Raw genomic sequence first — 17,832 nt, forward strand, 5'->3', positions numbered from 1 at the left:
AATTGACTGTTGATTTGTCAAAGCTCATTCTTTCCTAGGAAACAATATCAAGATGGCAATGCATGCATGACATGGAAATATGAATTACTGAAGCAGGCCGTCAAGATCAATATTATATTAATAGGCTATTAATTGAGGTAAATTAAACTACCGATGCATTACATGTTTGAGTCAATATTTGAGTCAAGCCAATATTACTAGTTCCTGGTGCCAACCATGGGGTGCCCAACGTGCAACCCATGGTAGGCTACAGTGCCAGCGTAACTTCTACATTGTTGATCTTTTCGTCTGACCTGCCAACTACAACTGACTATTTATCAAGGAGCATTGTAATTGGGACGAACGCAAGGGATGGGCAGTATTTCTGATAAATAAATGTAGCCTGTTTAAATTCCGTATTTGAAATATATATTAAAAAAAAATAGCATTTTTGAATTGATGGACTTGATAGAAATGGTTATACGATTAGAAAATGCCTGAATTAATGAAAGGGTTATACATCACTGTAGTTGCAATTGAATCAAACTCCCAGCTTGCTATAATCCCACGTTTTTGAAAAAGTTTTGTCTTAATTGTTTTTTATTATTATTTCAATTATGCATATGGTAGAAGTACGCTGCAGAATGCATCCATTGAGGGGTGATCCTTTATGCAGTTATCCGGTCGGTTCAACAGATGGAGGTAGATAGCTGTTTAAAGGTCTACCGTTTCTATGAACCCCAACGAGCTTTGTGCAGCCGCGACATGCAGCCCATGCTGCAGCCCCTTTGGCTTTAGCTTTGGCTAGTTGCGTCAAGGTAATCGGAATTAACCAGAGATATACCGGAAATATAATTATCTTTCGAAATAAAGCAAATTTCACAATTTGAAACGAATAGCTAATGCATCTCACATGGTGTATGCAGGGTGTTTAAGCCAGGTGAGGAAACAGTATGCGCGTAGTGCATAATGATTGCACACTTATACATATCTATGTTGCTATCTCGGTTATATACATTTTATTTTGCAGACCCAAGCCGGAAGTGTATCGTATCTTTTAAATGTAACTGAAGGTTACTTGACACTGGTGAGCTGTTGGCTAACAACAATGAGGAGGGCTAGCAATTTAAACCGTGCTATCAAGTTTTACTAAGCTCCTACAAGGTAACGTTTGATAGTTGGCGCGCAATATGTTTGTTATCTAGGCTAACGTTAGCTGTCTTACTGTTATGTGTACCGGTATGTTGAACAGCGAGAGTATGGCTAACGATAACCAACTACTTAGCTAGCCTAACAATTGCCTTCGTGTCATCAGGCTTAGCTACACGTTTCGTGTAGCTACACTTTTTAGCAATAATATACAACGTTATAACTGAATGGGCACGCTTGTCTTTAAGTATACAGGAAAGGTCACTGATAAAGTATAATTTAACGTTAAGTTAACGTTACTGTTAAATGTTGAAGAGGCACATAAGCACTTTGTGTGTCTTACGTTATGCCAATCCGAAAATCCACCACCTTTTGATTTGAAATGTAAAAATATGGTGCGTGCAATGCATTAACGTTACAGTTTGGTCTACTAACGTAGCTATACGTTTACCAAATTAGGAAGTGCAAAAGACTATGTAGCGTTACAGCAGTACCTCTGTATTCTTTATGTTCCTTTTAATGTAGCTAACGTTAGCTGTTTGTATTTAGATAAATAACGAACATTTACATATCAAGAGATGAGTCCAGAGGACTTTTGTTCTCTGACATTTGGGTTGTAAACACATCTATTGGTAATGAGGAAACAAGTATGTAACTTAACCTGGTTAAAAAATATTGTATTAAAACATAAGTGAAAACTATCACAAACAGCTAGAGGGTCATGATGGCCTGGACTCTATGGGAGTCAGTAAAACACTTAGGAAGCAGTGCTACCGCTAATGAGTGAAATGACTGCTGATATGTGGCAACAAAGTTTATCATCATGAGCCACTTAGGTAGTTTAAACCTGATTGTTCCAGTAATCTTTGATACATCAACGCAACCCTTTATAACCTAACCTTTTATAAAATAATTCAATCTTAACCCTTATCTCCCTTTGCTTTCTTTAGGTTGTAACTTGCCCACTAACTGGATGCAGAGACTGCTTATTTTATTAGCTCACAAGACCGTCTGTGTTGGCCTACAGCATCTTGGAACACTTGTCAGTTATCAGCAACTTTGGAAAGTGTGTAGAGCCTTTTCTGTCTCTTCATGCTTTAAACATCTACCCCCAACTTTTTATGCGGTACAATTTTCCCAGCAAATCCATCATTTCTCCTTGGTATCCAAACTCATCCATAACAATCCTCCCCAGCTTTCCCTACAGCAGTGTTTCTCCAACCAGCCAGATATGGCAGAACAGAGGTTCATTGTTGAATACGCCAAACGCGGTACTGCAGGATGTAAGAAATGCAAAGACAAAATCCAAAAGGGCATAGTGCGCATAGGGAAGATTGTGCCAAACCCTTTCAGCGAGTCTGCAGGGGAGATGAAAGAGTGGCATCATGTGAAGTGCATATTTGAGAAGCTGGAAAGGGCGAGAGCCACTACGAAGAAGATTGAGGACATCACAGATCTGGAGGGCTGGGAGGAGCTGCAGGACGAAGACAGGGAGCTCATTAACAAACATGTTTCAGGTACAACAGGCACACACACACACATTCAAAAAGATTTTTTTTTTATACTATTCAAAAGCCATAAAGTTGTTGCTCTTGTTGTCTTTTGTACATACATAACCTTTCATCTTGGATTTTAAGAAAGTTTTACTGACTTTTGACCTTTTTAGAAAACACAGAAAAAGGAAAACATTTTCCCGGTAATCTGATTAATACACCGTCACATATTTTAGAAGGTCAGCAGTCAATGAAACTGACCAGAGGCTGCAGTGCATTGTTGTTTATTTATGTTAAAGTTTCTTTCACAATTATTGTTTATATTTTATGTTTATGTATGCACCATCCACTAAGGCAAATTCCTCATAAGTGTTACTTGGCAATAAATCCTTTTCTGATTCTGATACTAACTTATCTGTCCACAGAACCTCAATTTGCAATATTACACAACCAGTTAAGCACCAGTCAATTGATTCACTCCTGCAAGTGAGATCTATGTCGGTTAAGTTAGTAAGTGCTAGATTAAAAAAAAGAGAGAACCCAGAGGCATCACACATTAGTACAAATATCTCTGAAACAAATACTTCTAATTTTTTTAACCCTTAATATCCAGTGATTTTGCATTGCTGAGTTAACTATACATTAATGTATTTTACTCAACACCATGCTAGTGTGTCAGATTATTGCACCTGATGCCAGTTTACCTGTTCAACCAGTACAACTCCTTTAGAAGGCTTAACATTCCAGGAGAGCATCATACATGGGAACATGTTCTCAGGATGTGCTCACATCAGATTTAAGCAGTGTGATGCTACTCTACCATGTTGTACATATGTACCTGGGCTGGTGTGGAAGCTAATTCAAAGCCCCTCACATTAGGCTAGGCTTTACCATTCAGGTTAGAATAACGACTGATTAAGGATTAAAATGAATAGAACCGCTAAAATGAACCATTGTTTCACTTGTGTATTGAGAAGTTACCATTTATTTTTTTATTTTTAAAGATTATTTTTTGGGCATTTTTAGGCCTTTATTTGACAGGACAGCTGAAGACATGAAAGGGGAGAGAGGGGGGAATGACATGCAGCAAAGGCCACAGGTCGGAGTCGAACCCGGGCCCGCTGCGTCAAGGAGTAAACCTCTATATATGGGCGCCCGCTCTACCAACTGAGCAACTGGGTGCCCAGAAGTTACATACTAGGTTCATACTTGTATTTGGAGTTTGTACTAGGATATGTTTATATACTTTAACGTTCAAAAAACAGTGTGTCTTTCTCATACTGCCCATGGCTGCTGCACCTGTATTCACCCTCTGTATGGGATGCTCTGCTGGACCACCTGTCTCTTTAAGCCCCCCTCCCAAAACAGCCCAGTCTGCTCTGATTGACCTGCGTGTTTCATGGAATCTCCACTGCACTCCAGTTTTGTTTCACTAGTAGCAGCTGGAGCTACTGCAACGGAGTATATAGCAGGACTTTGTACCATGAAAAATCACAAATAAAGGCTTCTAAACCAAATACTACACAACCGGACATGTCCCAGCAGTAATGTGACCCTGAAATTGGGGAGAAATAACCAGCATTGGACGCCAGGATTACAGCTATCTGGCATTAGCATGCAGCTACTTAAAGGTGCTGTAGGTAGGATTGTGAAGATCCAGGACTTAGCCAAAGAATTTGAACATCGACAATAAATGCGTGTACATGAGCAGTGATTGACACACAGACACCCCCCCTGGCCATGATTGGAGCATCTGAACAGGGAGCGGTGGATTTTTGCAAATCGCACTACAGGCTGTAGGTGGTGCCAGTGTAGCCAGATTTTTATTTTATTTTTTAATTACCAGCTTCATATAGTTCTACTGGAACATAGGGTCAGTTTCAGCAAATATACCTACTGCATCTTTAATAGTTAGTAGTATGCTAATGTTAGATTGTAGTGGAACAAAGCAGCACTTCCTACCGTCAAACATCGCAGATAAAGGCTTCTGAACCAAATACTACCCAATCGGACATTTGTCAGCAGTAATGCGACCCGAAATTGGGGAGAATTTAACAACATTGGCATCCCAGATTACATTGTTTACTGCATAGCATTGTTGGCAGTGAACACAGAGTATAGCAGCACTTTCTACAGTGAAAAGTCACAGATTAAGGCTTTTAAACCAAATACTACATAACCAAAAATGTTTCAGGAGTAATGTGACCCATTACTAGAAGAAGTCGTTAGCATGTAGCTACATGTGACAATGTTAACACTGCAGTAGCTTAAAAAAAAAAAAACACTCCAGTCCTGCCTACCTGGAGAAGATGACCAATCATAGAAGGCTGGAGAAGGCCGGCTAAGTCTCAGCCGAGAGTAGAAAAACAGGAGCGTTTCCAAAATACGTTTACCTCATTATGTGAAGTTTTGTCCACGTTTAACATAAAAATCTGACATTATAACATTGTAGATATGACAGAAAATACAGAAAAGCATAATCTGTATACTTTAAGTTATGGTATTCCATGTCAAATGGTTATGGTTATTTTTTCTAAAGCCATTCATCTTGTCTTGTAGACCTGATGGCCAAAGTCGGTGCAAGTCCAAAGAAGAAGGTGCAGGCCAAGATGAACACCTCTGGCCAGCTAATGTCTCCTCCTGCTGACCCATCTGTCAACGCTCCGCGCAAGTTCTCAGGCTTTACTGGTAAGATATGACATCTCAGGTTAAGTGGTTTCATATTTGCTCTAAATCCATTCACACAAGTTAAAACAATACAACAAGCTGGTCAACAACAAAAATAATTGATGCAAGGAACATTGTATAAAAATGGACAGCCAAAAGGAACATCTTGGATGTGAAAGGGTCAGAAAAACATGTTCCACTGTCTGATTATTCTCACATGGAGGAATGGGCACACCACACTTTGTCTCAAACAGCAGTTGCGTCTGCCCTATTGAACTGTAAAGGTATACTGTAGTTCAATTGAGATAATTTCCCTAAAAGAGGAAAATCTCAGGAGAGAGAAGGCTGCTGGTAACCAATCAGTGTACTCCCCACTATGACAGTTTTGCCCAGTTGATTTCTGTTTGGCATATTCAAATTGCCATACTAACCAATTGTAGTGGTGTAAAATATCACCACCAGTTTTCTGTCAACATTAAAAACATTTCACCTCCATAGAAAACAGTCTTTGTACATATTGCCTCAGTGTTCTCATCAAAGCTCAATTACTGACCAACGTCTAGATAGTAGTTTAGGAGGACAAGTCAGCAAACTTGTCAAATACACATACACACAATAACGTTTGTAGTTGTTCATTATCAAAATCTGTATTGCCCTTCACAAACTTGTCCATTTTCATGAATATTGACCACTACCATCAATTTCAAGTATTCCTATTGGCTTGGAATTTTACATTTGCGCTTGCATGAACTGGGGTAGACGCTCCATAATGATGCGCCATCTTGAAATACGTTAGCCGGTAAGGGACATACAGGCTATACTGCGCCGCCTTTCACGTTTTCGACTCACAGCTGCTGCTAATGGGTATCGTAGCTTCCCGGCCCCGGCAAGTTTGAAGAAGGAAACATGGAGGACCACCCGTATTCAAAATCCAAATTTCAGGAACGCGAGTCTTCTTCTTCGACCCAGAAAAAGAGAACTGAAATTGAAAAGAGCAAGAGACGAGCATCATCAAATAAATGAGTGAACATTGGAACTGCTTTGGACGCGCACACCAAATCCCAACTAGTTAATTATCCTCCGGACCGCTGCAGTCTCCTTTTCTTTCTCTCTCCTTTCTGTCGGGTGGCAAGCGTGCCTGGTCACGGTGTGAAGCGCGCGTCCGTGCCACTCTCCGATATGCACTCCAACAACCACGGCTGATAAACGGCCTTTTGTACACTTCCGCTTTTTGAAGCGTGAAGGCTACCATAGCTGCAATACTGCGTGACGAGAGAGAGTTGATTGCGATATATGATCTCAACGCTAGATGGGAGTAATTCTTACACAATGTAACTTTTAAGAAATTGTTTGCACTAAGCCAAAGTACCACGGCTGTATTATCCCATTAACAGTAATCAGTCAACTTAGAAAGTACCAGGTAATCATTTAAACTGTTGAAATCAGCTTGACTTTTTGTCCCACTGTGAATGTAGCAGAAGTACTTGTTTTGTCGAATTGGTCTCATTGCGTGCACTGTTCCACTTCACTGTCCTGACAGCTGCGAAAGCTGGCAGCTGCAGCAGCCCAGGACCATCCTCTTCCCCTGCCAATGTCAGCCAAGGCAGCGCCCTGTCCACCCAGCTATGTGACCGCCAGCACAAGGACTGCCTCTTTAGAGAGTTTCGCAAGCTCTGTGCCATGGTGGCAGAACACAACAGCTACAATGTCAAGACACAGATTATTGAAAAGTTCCTCAAGAAGGGCTCAGGTGGAGGTTAGTGTGTTCATTTTTTTGTGTTAATGGGCTTTAGCAGATTTCAGCACAACAGCATGTGACAGAATCCAAGGCCAGGATTTCTACAGCAACATTTTTGTCGTAAATCTTCTTCTTTTCTTCCATCGTAGATAAGTTCCGCGGAGATCTTTATCTGACGGTGAAGCTGCTCCTGCCAGGTGTTGTAAAAAGTGTCTACAACCTAAATGACAAGCAGATCGTGAAACTCTTCAGCCGCATATTCAAATGCAGCCAGGATGACATGGTGCGCGATCTGGAGCAGGTCAGTGTCCATATGTTCTCACACATACACTCTTGTGCTTTGCGAATGTTAAAGAATATGCCACATGTGCTGAATGTTTGTTTTTTATTTTAGAACCAAAAACCTTATCACCAGCGTTTATTCAAAGCATTTTCATTGATATTCTCAGATTTAAAATGCATGTCTCGGGGGATTTCATTCTGGCCAATTATAGTCTCTTGACATCGTGTCTTGAAAATGATGACGGAGGAACTAATTGTCAAAAAGAACACTTAAAATACTGTGGGTGTCTTCTTCTCTTTTTTTTTAAGGGCGATGTGTCTGAGACAGTGAGGATGTTCTTCGAGGAGAGTAAATCATTTCCCGCGGCTACCAAGAGCCTCCTGACCATTCAGGAAGTGGACGCCTCACTGACCCGTCTTGCCCAAATGACCAAGGAGGAGGAGCAGCAGACTGAGCTGGAGGATATTGCCAAAAAGTAATGCAGTACATTACCATTTATTATATCAGTTGGTCTGGGTAGTAAAACAGCACAGTTATGGTAATTCGGTAAAATGATTAGTACTGCATACCTGCTATAATAAAAACGTTCAAGGCTCTCTTTCTACCTTTCCAAAAATATGAACAATCATGTGGCACGATTCAGCGTAGAGACTTTTAATGGTGCTTTTCCGTTGGCCTTTTGGCCGCACCGAGTCAATCCCATGCCGCGCTGATTTGCGCTTCCATTACCAGTTTAAACGCACTGAGTCACGCCCAAGATGGACCGGCTTTGGAGTTGGGCAGGTGCGCTAGACTCAACCCATGTCTGTGCAGCAGACCAGAGAGAAATACGTTTTTAAAAGTCTGTCTTTTTAGCTCTCAAGTAGTTTCTGACTGAATCTCTGTGGTTTGAAGTTTAGTTCCTCCCCTGCGTCCCCGTTTGTGCCTTCAGATATCTTTATTTTACTGTTTCATGTTCACTTTCAGCGGTATAGGAGTCGTTAAGTTACTGCTGATGAAAACCCAACATTTCCTAAATGTTGCTGCTTCATAATAAAAGCTTTTAAATAACAATATCACCGGGGACTCATACTGTGAAAAAATCTATAGGAAATGAAATGTTTATCCACCGTTTCACAGCCATGGATCAGCCTGCTGCTTTTAAATTTCATCGACTCGAGACGCACTTTTAAGCCGGTAACCCTGTTGTAATGCAGATGAAAATCTCTGCCGTGCTGGGCTGACGCGCCGGGTTAAGCCAAGCCAGCAAATGGGTATGGAATAGGGGCTTAATTTACCTAGTCTGTGACCAACTGATGTTTAAAGAAAACATGACTGTGTAGAATCCAGCCAATTGGCTGTGTCACACAGGATCAACAGAGTGCAGAGCTGCATTTTATTCTAGAATCATTTTTGTTTTGTATGTTTGTTACCTGATGTTGATGATTTGGTCACATCCAACGCACGTGCCCGACAAAAGAGGTGTGCAAAAAAGCTTTCCTATGTTACTACCATTTGAGAAACATCTACTAAAATACGTCAGTATCCAGCTGTTTTAGAAAATTACCTTAGCTTAAAACTATAGATTTATGACCCATTTTTCAAATGTGTTATTATAATATAATCAAAAATGTTCTGTGGCTGAGTACCATTGACAGGGGTAGGGAAGTCAGACAGACTAACCTAATGTATCTAAATGTATACTAACACTAGTTATACTAATAACACAAGTCATCATGTCTGGCTGTGTCTTTTGTAGTCATACCTCTCCACATGATGTAGATGATTTATTGTGGTGCTAGAACTGTCAGTAATTGTTCAAATAGTTTTTTTTTTTTTTTTAAATGCACACAGTTTACTACAAACGTGTAAAAGCCAGGGAGACAGATTATGTGATTTCTTTTCACAGTATTTGTAAGTGTTGCCATTATTTGTTTCCACTTGTTTTGCTTGCTTGTTTTGCACTTACTAGACACATACTAGACATCTGTATTTGACATTCTACCCCCACAGTAGCAGATGCTGGAGCGGGTCTATGTTTATTTGTCAAAAACAAAATAGCCTCTTGCTAGCTGTAAACAGACATTTATTGTGTTGTACTGAATATTAATTATAAATTACAGTAATACAAAGTAATGTAATTATCGTATATTTATTACTTATGTAGGGCTATTTAAGAACCTTTCTGGTCATAACCTGCTAGATTTCTGCTTCATGAAATGCTGTAATACTTCTGAATTTGCCTTACAATTTCACCCCAGTGATAATCTGCATTCTCTTTTCATCATAGATGTACCGGTAATGACCTAAAATGCATCATTCGACTTATTAAACATGACTTGAAGATGAACTCCGGAGCAAAACATGTGTAAGTGTCTTTTTCTTCTGCCTAGAAGTTAATATGCACTGTTCTTTAGTCACATTGAAGAAAGATTATATTTTGATACCAATCTTGAACTCCTCTTTCATTATTGCCCGTTATGCAGCTTGGATGCAGTGGATCCAAATGCTTACGATGCCTTCAAGGCCTCGCGTAATCTGGGTGACGTGATTGAACGGGTGTTGAGGAATCAGCAGGAGGCGTCTAATGGCTCAGGACCCAGGAAACTCCTCACTGTGGAGGCCTCGCTCATGACCCCCGTTCAGCCCATGTTGGTGAGTACCACCACTCAAATGTAAAAAATGTTTACACTCACTGTTTTCAACAGTTCTTCCTGATTTAAAGGAACACGCCGACTTATTGGGACTTTAGCTTATTCCCCGTATCCCCCAGAGTTAGATAAGTCCATACATACCCTTCTCATCTCCGTGCATGTCGTTACTCTGGCGCACCCACCGCTAGCCTAGTTTACCACAGATCCTGGAGGTAACCGGCTCCAACTAGCCCACTGCTCCCAATAAGTGACAAAGTAACAGCAACATTTTCCTATTTACATGTTGTGATTTGTATAGTCACAGTGTGTACAAATAACAAGGTCACATGAGACACAGCCATCTTCTAACCGTATACATACTGGGAACTATATTCTCAGAAAGCGAAGCACTGCTACTTTTGCTACTTGGGCGGAGTGATTTGCTCACAGCACACGAGAACCCCCCGTGGTGAGGAGCAGAGAGTAACAACGGTGCTTTTCAGGTGCTGCGCTAATCACTCCGCCCAAGTAGCAGAAGTAGCACTTCTTTGCCTTCTGAGAATATAGTTCCTTTAACTATTTAGTCTTTGTGATTCAATACAAGGCTGACTTGTCTGAACCGCAGTGATTCATAGAAGTCACATCAGCAAACAGTGTGAGGGAATTTGGCTCCAATTGGAAAGGGGAGGTTTTTTATACAGATTCATAAGATGCCAGGAGAAATTCACTGATGTATTTCAAAATGAGGGAAAAACACATTGCTAAAAAACATTTTATGTTGCCGGCTACTATTTATTTGTAAGTTGTGTAAGAGCTGGATTCAAGCCCAGAACCTTCTTGCTGTGAGGCAGAAGTGCTAACCACTGAGCCACCGTGCTGACTATATATTGTATTGTATATATTTTAAAACAAATGACCTCTAACCTTTCTGACCACATGAATTACTTGAGATGCACATGCAAAATAAAATGAAAAACACTTGTCCTCATGCCCTCATTTAATTGATAACTAATTATATATATATATATTTATTTATTTTTCAGCAGAAGACCAATACTATAATAATCAATTTTTCAGGGAAGGGCAAGGTATGTGGGTTATCTAAAATATGAAATGAATGAATAGAAATAGATTTTCAATAAGACTTTAAAAAAAAGAGTAGTTCAATACTCTTGGTTTTCAAAAGAAAAACTTTTCGAAGTAAGATATGACTTTCTGAATTGTTGAAGTAATTTAATGGAATGTCTTCGTCCTAGCACCAATGTCCCTGTTAGTCCTCTTTATAAATGTTGGGTAAAAGGCTTCAAGTACAATTTTACACTGTTGTATGTAAGAAAAAAAAGATTGAGATAATTCTTTCACCTTTTTTAATAATTTTGATTGATATACAAATTATCATTTTGAGGGTGAAGTATTTCTTTAAGATGTCCAAACATTTACTCAAAACAAAGCAAACATGTCTCCACACATAAGTCCCTTTCCGACCGGAAAATTTTTGCAGTTCCTAGAACCCTTTTTTTCCTCGTGTTCCGACTGGACCAATTTGGGGATTATTAAGTTCCTCTGACCACAGTTCCTGTAACTCTTTCAGCTCCTACTTCAGGGCAGGGTCTTTTCCCTTTTCCGCATAGGAACCCTTAGTGACCTAGCAACGTCTGAAACACAAACGGTACGGTACTGTCTGTTGCAATGCGCCTACGTATGCTAACTCATAAGACAAACATCACGCATTCAACCAGCTAATTGTTAATGCTAGTTAAACTTACCCGTCATTTCGTTTGCCTGTTGCGCTCTGCTCTTCTATCTTCTTCCATCATATTAATTAGGATCGTATTACGCTGGAGCCTTCGTCTTCTGTGTTTCTCTGTTAAGTACTCCAGCCTAGTCTTTAAACGCCGCCGTTCGAACTCCGTTATGAGGATCCCGGCAAGGCACAACAGGAACATTCCGATGGCCTCCTCCATGCTGGTTTGTTGTTGTATGTGGCGCTATAAAGACTGTTGCCGTGCTTGCGGACTCCCTTACCCCTCCTACCAGTTCCTATGGCCACTTGGCCAGTGCAAATGCAAATGGAAAAAACGGTTTTGGGGGAGAGTAGTTAGAACTGTTCAGAAGTGGACTGTTCCTATAACTACGTTCCTGTAACTACTTGGTTGGAAAGAGGCTAAAGGTTCAATAAGAGAGGAGGGACTGACTATCTAATCAGACATTAAACTGTCACTGCTTGTGACGGGCCTACCAGGAGATTATGAGGTCCCTAGATTCCTTCACATTAGGGTAAAATCCAACGAGACGAAGAGAATATGATGTTCAGTTTCCAGTTGATGGCTCGTCGCTTGACAACCAAACAGTCAGCAGCTGGACCTTAAAGATAACTTTTTACTCTAAACCTATTGACTATCCCTCTTTACAAATGCAACTATTAATTCTGCATGAAATGACGACTTTAATTTATACATTATAAAAGTAAATTGCTGCAGCAACATCACATTATAGTTTACAAATGAATAACGAGGTCCAATTCCAAACTTCCCGCAGGCTTACAACTTTTCAGTTTGAACTTCTGTCTCCCTTTACCATTAGTTTGCAGAAGATGAAAAGCTATATCCCCTGCCTGTTACACCCAGTAGGCACATTAGGAAGGCAGAAACAAGAAGTAGTATGGACATATGTAATTGGTGAGCTTTAGTCATGCCGATTAGTGTAACGGTGCAATATTATTAGAATACAATGCTAGAATAGGATAAATAAGGTTTTATGTGAGTATTGAGACAAAGGCATGTCCACCAAAGAATTGAGTTTATGATGCAGTTTTGCTGAATACAGAGGAGACTTTTCTTAACTGGAAACTGCTTCTCTCTTGCCACCTGTATCATTATTGCTCTTTCCTTTATTTCAAACCAACGCCTTGATGCAACAAGTAGGTCTTACTTTTGTAGTGTAGTGACCGTCATTTCTGTTGGTTATGAGAACGTTGTTAAAGTAATCGCTGGGATCATGGAACAGAGCAACATCTCTTAAATGCAGTCAGATGATCAGACAGGTTGTAAACAAGCCAGTAGTTTAGCCAGATTACATTATCTAAACCACTTTTCTCTTCCAAATAAGTTTGGCTAACCCAGGATTTTGTTTTCAACAGGATTGCCTGACTGCTTGTTTTTCTTGACCCATCACACTTCTTTTCAGTTATGGCACAGTTGTTTTCCCATATCTTACCAGTCACTCGGTTAAAGATCTTCTCACTAGGAGAAACTTTTAATGAAAAGTGATTGTATGTAAGAATGTGGTTCCTTGATGAGAGCTTGTTGTTTTCCTTTTGTGATTTCAGGCGGAGGCATGTAAATCCGTTGAGTACGCCATGAAGAAATGCCCCAACGGGATGTACTCTGAGATCAAGTATGATGGAGAACGTGTGCAAGTCCATAAGAACGGAGACAACTTCAGCTACTTCAGCCGCAGCCTCAAGCCAGTGTTACCACACAAAGTCAGTCTTATAACACACACACACACACACACACACACACACACACACACACACACACACACACAGCGCCTGTGAGGCTGTATAACAATTAGTATGACTATGCATGTCAGAATAGAATCTCTTCACGTTTGCCCCCTGCAGGATTACCAATTTAAAGGTATTTTCGCAGCATGAAATTCAGACATTTCCCGCAGGGATTTTCCAGCATTTGCTCTATCAGCGTGAGGCTGAGAGCCTTAAACATCCAGGGATAATTAGCTCCACATCATGTTCATTAGCCCTTTCAAACCACTAGAGGTTGCTGCTGTGCACCCAATATATACCTCACAACAATCTTTTCAACAATCAAACCCCAGTGAACTTCAGTAAAGAACACCAAGCACTAAGACACACTCCTTTTTATGAGTGAGGATATGTACAGGCAATGTGCTTCGACCCATCCAAATGCTTAGGGAGGCATCTCTACTTCTTTTTTCTTACTTTTCTCACAATTCTGCAAGCGTTTTAATGGTAAAAGTTCAAAGGTTTTACCAAGCTCTTACTTCATCCTCACACACTAGTATTGATGATATCTGGAGGCACACCCCTCAGTTACTCAGCTTCTGAGCAGCTGTATTAGAACCTGCAACATGTTTCTGTTATAGTATGGCCACCTTTTTCCGTATTATCTTGGACTGCCCTGCCCATACTACCCGTCAACCAAATGGGTGATTAATTAAAGACCCTCAGCAATCAGGCAATTTATGTTAATGTTAGGTTAACATTCCTTTTTATTTTGATAAACGATAACACTGTAGATCAGAACATTTTTAATCATTTCACATATACATCTACATCAGGTTAATGCACCTTATTATTTACACAATATCTTTTTACACTGTCAAGCCTATTAAAATCCTGGGACAGTGCCATTCTCTTAAGTCTTTGCTGTAACAGTATCAAATGTGTCATATTTCTACTCCGTACCTAAGCCCCATGTGTGTCCATGTTGATGTTTCAGGTGGCCCATTTCAAGAACTACATCCCCCAGGCTTTCCCCGGAGGCCACAGTATGATATTGGATGCTGAAGTCCTTCTAATTGACACAAAGACAAGTAAACCCCTGCCCTTTGGGACTTTGGGTGTACACAAGGTGAGAACACCACAGCACTAGTTTCCCCTTTTTCTTTTTTGACATGATTTGGTCATTGTTGTAACCCCTCACACTTTCCTCTCCCTTCAGAAAGCCGCTTTTCAAGATGCCAACGTGTGCCTTTTTGTTTTCGACTGCATCTACTTCAACGGTGTGAGTCTCATGGAGAGGTAATGTGTTTTCATTCCATTCATTGTCTTAAAAACGTCTTTTAATTCCAATGTACAAAGAAAAAAACATTATGGCAGTGATGCAAACGTGTACTTTTTAACACTTTACCACTTTAACAATAAGACCAAACCTCTTCCATTTATGCACGGTCATCATATTCTTCAGGCCTCTGTGTGAACGCAGAAAGTTCCTGCATGACAACATGGTTGAAGTCACCAACAGGATCCTGTTCTCAGAGATGAAGCACGTCACTGTAAGTAAAACTCTGAATTTGTCTTTCTGCTGAATGTATACATCTGTAGTACCTTATATCATATATATATATATATATATATATATATATATATATATATATATATATATATATATATATATATATATATGTGTGTGTGTGTTATGTTTGTGTCAGAGGGCAGGAGATCTGGCTGAAATGATAACTCGTGTCATCAGAGAGGGACTGGAAGGCCTGGTGCTGAAAGACTTGAAGGTTAGTTGATTATTTATTTTTTTATTATCTCCAAATGGAAAGAAACTGATGGCAATATGTATCTAATGCACGTGACAGTGGAAAGAATGTGAACACAATGAGCAAGTTATACATCATGACGATCAAGCTTTGTGTATCTGTATGTCTCAGGGCTCCTATGAACCAGGAAAGCGCCATTGGCTGAAGGTGAAGAAGGACTATTTGAACGAAGGGGCGATGGCAGACACAGCTGACCTAGTGGTGCTGGGGGCCTTCTATGGAAAAGGCTCAAACGGTCCGTAAAGCCCTAACCATCCAATTCATTTATTTCTTTATGCTGTGGACTTCCAAGAGTCTCTTCCACTTCTCGATGCTCTCATTTGTTCTGACAGTTTGTGTGCCCTTTTTTAATGCTTAGCCACTTCCTGTAAAATAAGGATAGTGACTCTGGGGACACCCAAATGAGCTGAAACAGTTATACTATTGGTCTTAATTTTAATAATAATTTAAGTTGTTTTTACCATCAGGCGGACCATTTTGCAAACAGTGTTCAGGTTTTATTAGTACTAGTCTATCCTTGACGGGATTGCTCCGTTGTCTTGGGCTTCCTTTGTGTTGGCATTTTAAACTCCGGTCGATTTCAGAGGACTATGGTTAACCTTTTCTCAGATCTCTGCAGGGTAAATCCAGACAGCTAGCTAGACTATCTGTCCAATCTGAGTTTTCTGTTGCACGACTAAAACAAACTTTAGACGTACACGTTCCATCAAAACAAGTTCCTTCACGAGGCTGTTTTGCAGAGACACCACAGCTTGTCCCCAGTGCTTAGCACCGCCCAAGACGATTGCGATTGGTTTAAAGAAATGCCAATAAACCGGAGCACGTTTTCCTCCCATCCCCGAATGCTGTGTGGAGTAGCCAGACCCTCCTCCAGCGTGCTTTGGAGGAGGGTCTGGCAAAGCGAGACTATATTAGTACTGACACTTAATATGTATCTTGGAAATTATATGAACATCATTTTTTATTAATTACAACATGATTTGGTATAAAAGCACTGAAAACTGTCTACCCTTGTAGATCAGCGGGTTAAAACACTATAACATTATGAATACAAACGCCCAGAGTCCAGCATAGTAACATTTCATGTGAAAAATATGCAGATGGAACATGGTGCAAAGGAGATAATGCCATTGGGTGAAGCATATAAACAGACAAGAAATGGGAGCCATGGAGGAGGCTGGGTAATGGGCATATAACATTATGGAAACATAACATGCCAAAACAAAGGCACAAATCTCAAAAGCACGGCTAATGAAGACAGCTCAGGCAGTGTGAAGACAAGCTACTAGAGCAGAAACAACGAATTAGATTAAAACACTTGTACTGTGGGACAAAAGTGGGAAGTAGAAAACAACAGCTGGAAAAAGGCATTATCAGTGGACTTGAGGAGGCTAGTTTTTGGAATTTATGTGAAACTACAGCGTAGGAGTGTATGTTCAAAGCCTGTGGAGGAACTATCTAATGGTCTGCATAGTCTCCACCAGCAGCATTTTCCGAAATGTCCCTCCTAATGCCATGTGTGTTCTTCTACCCACCAGGGGGCATCATGTCCAGTTTTCTAATGGGCTGTTATGACCCACACTCCAAGAAATGGTGCACAGTCACCAAGTGCTCCGGAGGCTACGATGACGCCACCTTGGCCCGGCTCCAGAAAGAGCTGGATGTGATCAAAATCAGCAAGGTCAGAGAGGATCCACTTAGAGGCCTGCCTGGAATATTGAGCTGATGTAATAAAATCAAGGATTAATCTTTTGTGTGCGCGTCTTTGTGTAGGACCCGAGCAAAATCCCAGGTTGGCTGAAAATCATCAAGAACTATTATCCGGACTTCATTATTCGTGATCCTCAGGTGAGATTCCACTATTCAGCACATTTGTATTTCCCAATGGGTCTGTTCATGCACAGTCAGTTGTATTTCTGCAGACCTTTTAAATAAAGTCATAAGTAAAAAAGCATTTCTGCAATATGGCTTCTGTAGGAATTTCTCCAAATAGATTACTCTCAATGGTATTGAGATAATGATTACCTATGCTGCAGAGCTGGGAGGCATTTTCAACCTGAAAGTAGTCTTACATGACAACAAACACTTTTAACTTCAGAGATTGAAAACATTTGATAGAAATGACCCTTTCTGGCTTTCAAGTCTGAAAATAGAACATAGTAATGGAATCCACAACACTTTTTTTTTCTTTTCATTTTATGGAGAAGCGGTCATATGTTTGCCTCGTTGTTTTCTCTGCTGCAGCAAGCACCTGTCTGGGAGATTACAGGCGCAGAGTTTTCCAAATCAGAAATGCACACCGCTGATGGCATCTCTATCCGCTTTCCCCGCATGACACGCATTCGTGATGACAAAGACTGGAAGACTGCTACCAACTTGCACCAGCTTAAAGTAGGACACCGCATTACATTGACAAATGAGTTGAAATATTGGCTGAGGCCGTAAAACACGCCTGCGCTGAATTATTTGAATGCAACACAGGTCTTTAATCTCTCGTGACAGAAAACATTACATTTCTTGGCTAAAGTCCACGTGGTCATTTCATCACTCTGCTTAGGAGCTCTACCGCATATCAAAGGAGAACTGTGACTTTAAAGT

At 40.4% G+C, this 17,832-nt stretch overlaps 1 protein-coding gene across 2 annotated transcripts in view; it reads left to right on the plus strand.

Moving 5' to 3' along the window:
• The window catches only part of lig3 (ligase III, DNA, ATP-dependent), a 37,441-nt gene that overhangs the window by 17,946 nt on the left and 1,663 nt on the right, over window positions 1–17,832 (plus strand). The window contains exons 1-18 of one of the 2 annotated variants that reach the window (XM_078265543.1): window positions 1,035–1,143; window positions 2,079–2,645; window positions 5,181–5,309; window positions 6,829–7,044; window positions 7,176–7,327; window positions 7,618–7,784; window positions 9,579–9,656; window positions 9,775–9,943; window positions 13,250–13,405; window positions 14,406–14,537; window positions 14,628–14,707; window positions 14,874–14,961; window positions 15,118–15,195; window positions 15,346–15,469; window positions 16,773–16,915; window positions 17,008–17,082; window positions 17,479–17,625; window positions 17,792–17,832. The exon at window positions 17,792–17,832 is cut by the window's right edge and continues 110 nt beyond it. In XM_078265543.1, the coding sequence (XP_078121669.1) occupies window positions 2,102–2,645; window positions 5,181–5,309; window positions 6,829–7,044; window positions 7,176–7,327; window positions 7,618–7,784; window positions 9,579–9,656; window positions 9,775–9,943; window positions 13,250–13,405; window positions 14,406–14,537; window positions 14,628–14,707; window positions 14,874–14,961; window positions 15,118–15,195; window positions 15,346–15,469; window positions 16,773–16,915; window positions 17,008–17,082; window positions 17,479–17,625; window positions 17,792–17,832 (2,519 nt within the window). In that variant the 5' untranslated portion in view covers window positions 1,035–1,143; window positions 2,079–2,101. Of the gene's footprint in view, window positions 1–1,034; window positions 1,144–2,078; window positions 2,646–5,180; window positions 5,310–6,828; window positions 7,045–7,175; window positions 7,328–7,617; window positions 7,785–9,578; window positions 9,657–9,774; window positions 9,944–13,249; window positions 13,406–14,405; window positions 14,538–14,627; window positions 14,708–14,873; window positions 14,962–15,117; window positions 15,196–15,345; window positions 15,470–16,772; window positions 16,916–17,007; window positions 17,083–17,478; window positions 17,626–17,791 lie in introns of those variants that run through there. The other variant, XM_078265544.1, reaches the window with a different exon arrangement.

Source organism: Sander vitreus, chromosome 13 (genome assembly GCF_031162955.1).
Source record: "Sander vitreus isolate 19-12246 chromosome 13, sanVit1, whole genome shotgun sequence".
NCBI lineage: Eukaryota > Metazoa > Chordata > Actinopteri > Perciformes > Percidae > Sander > Sander vitreus.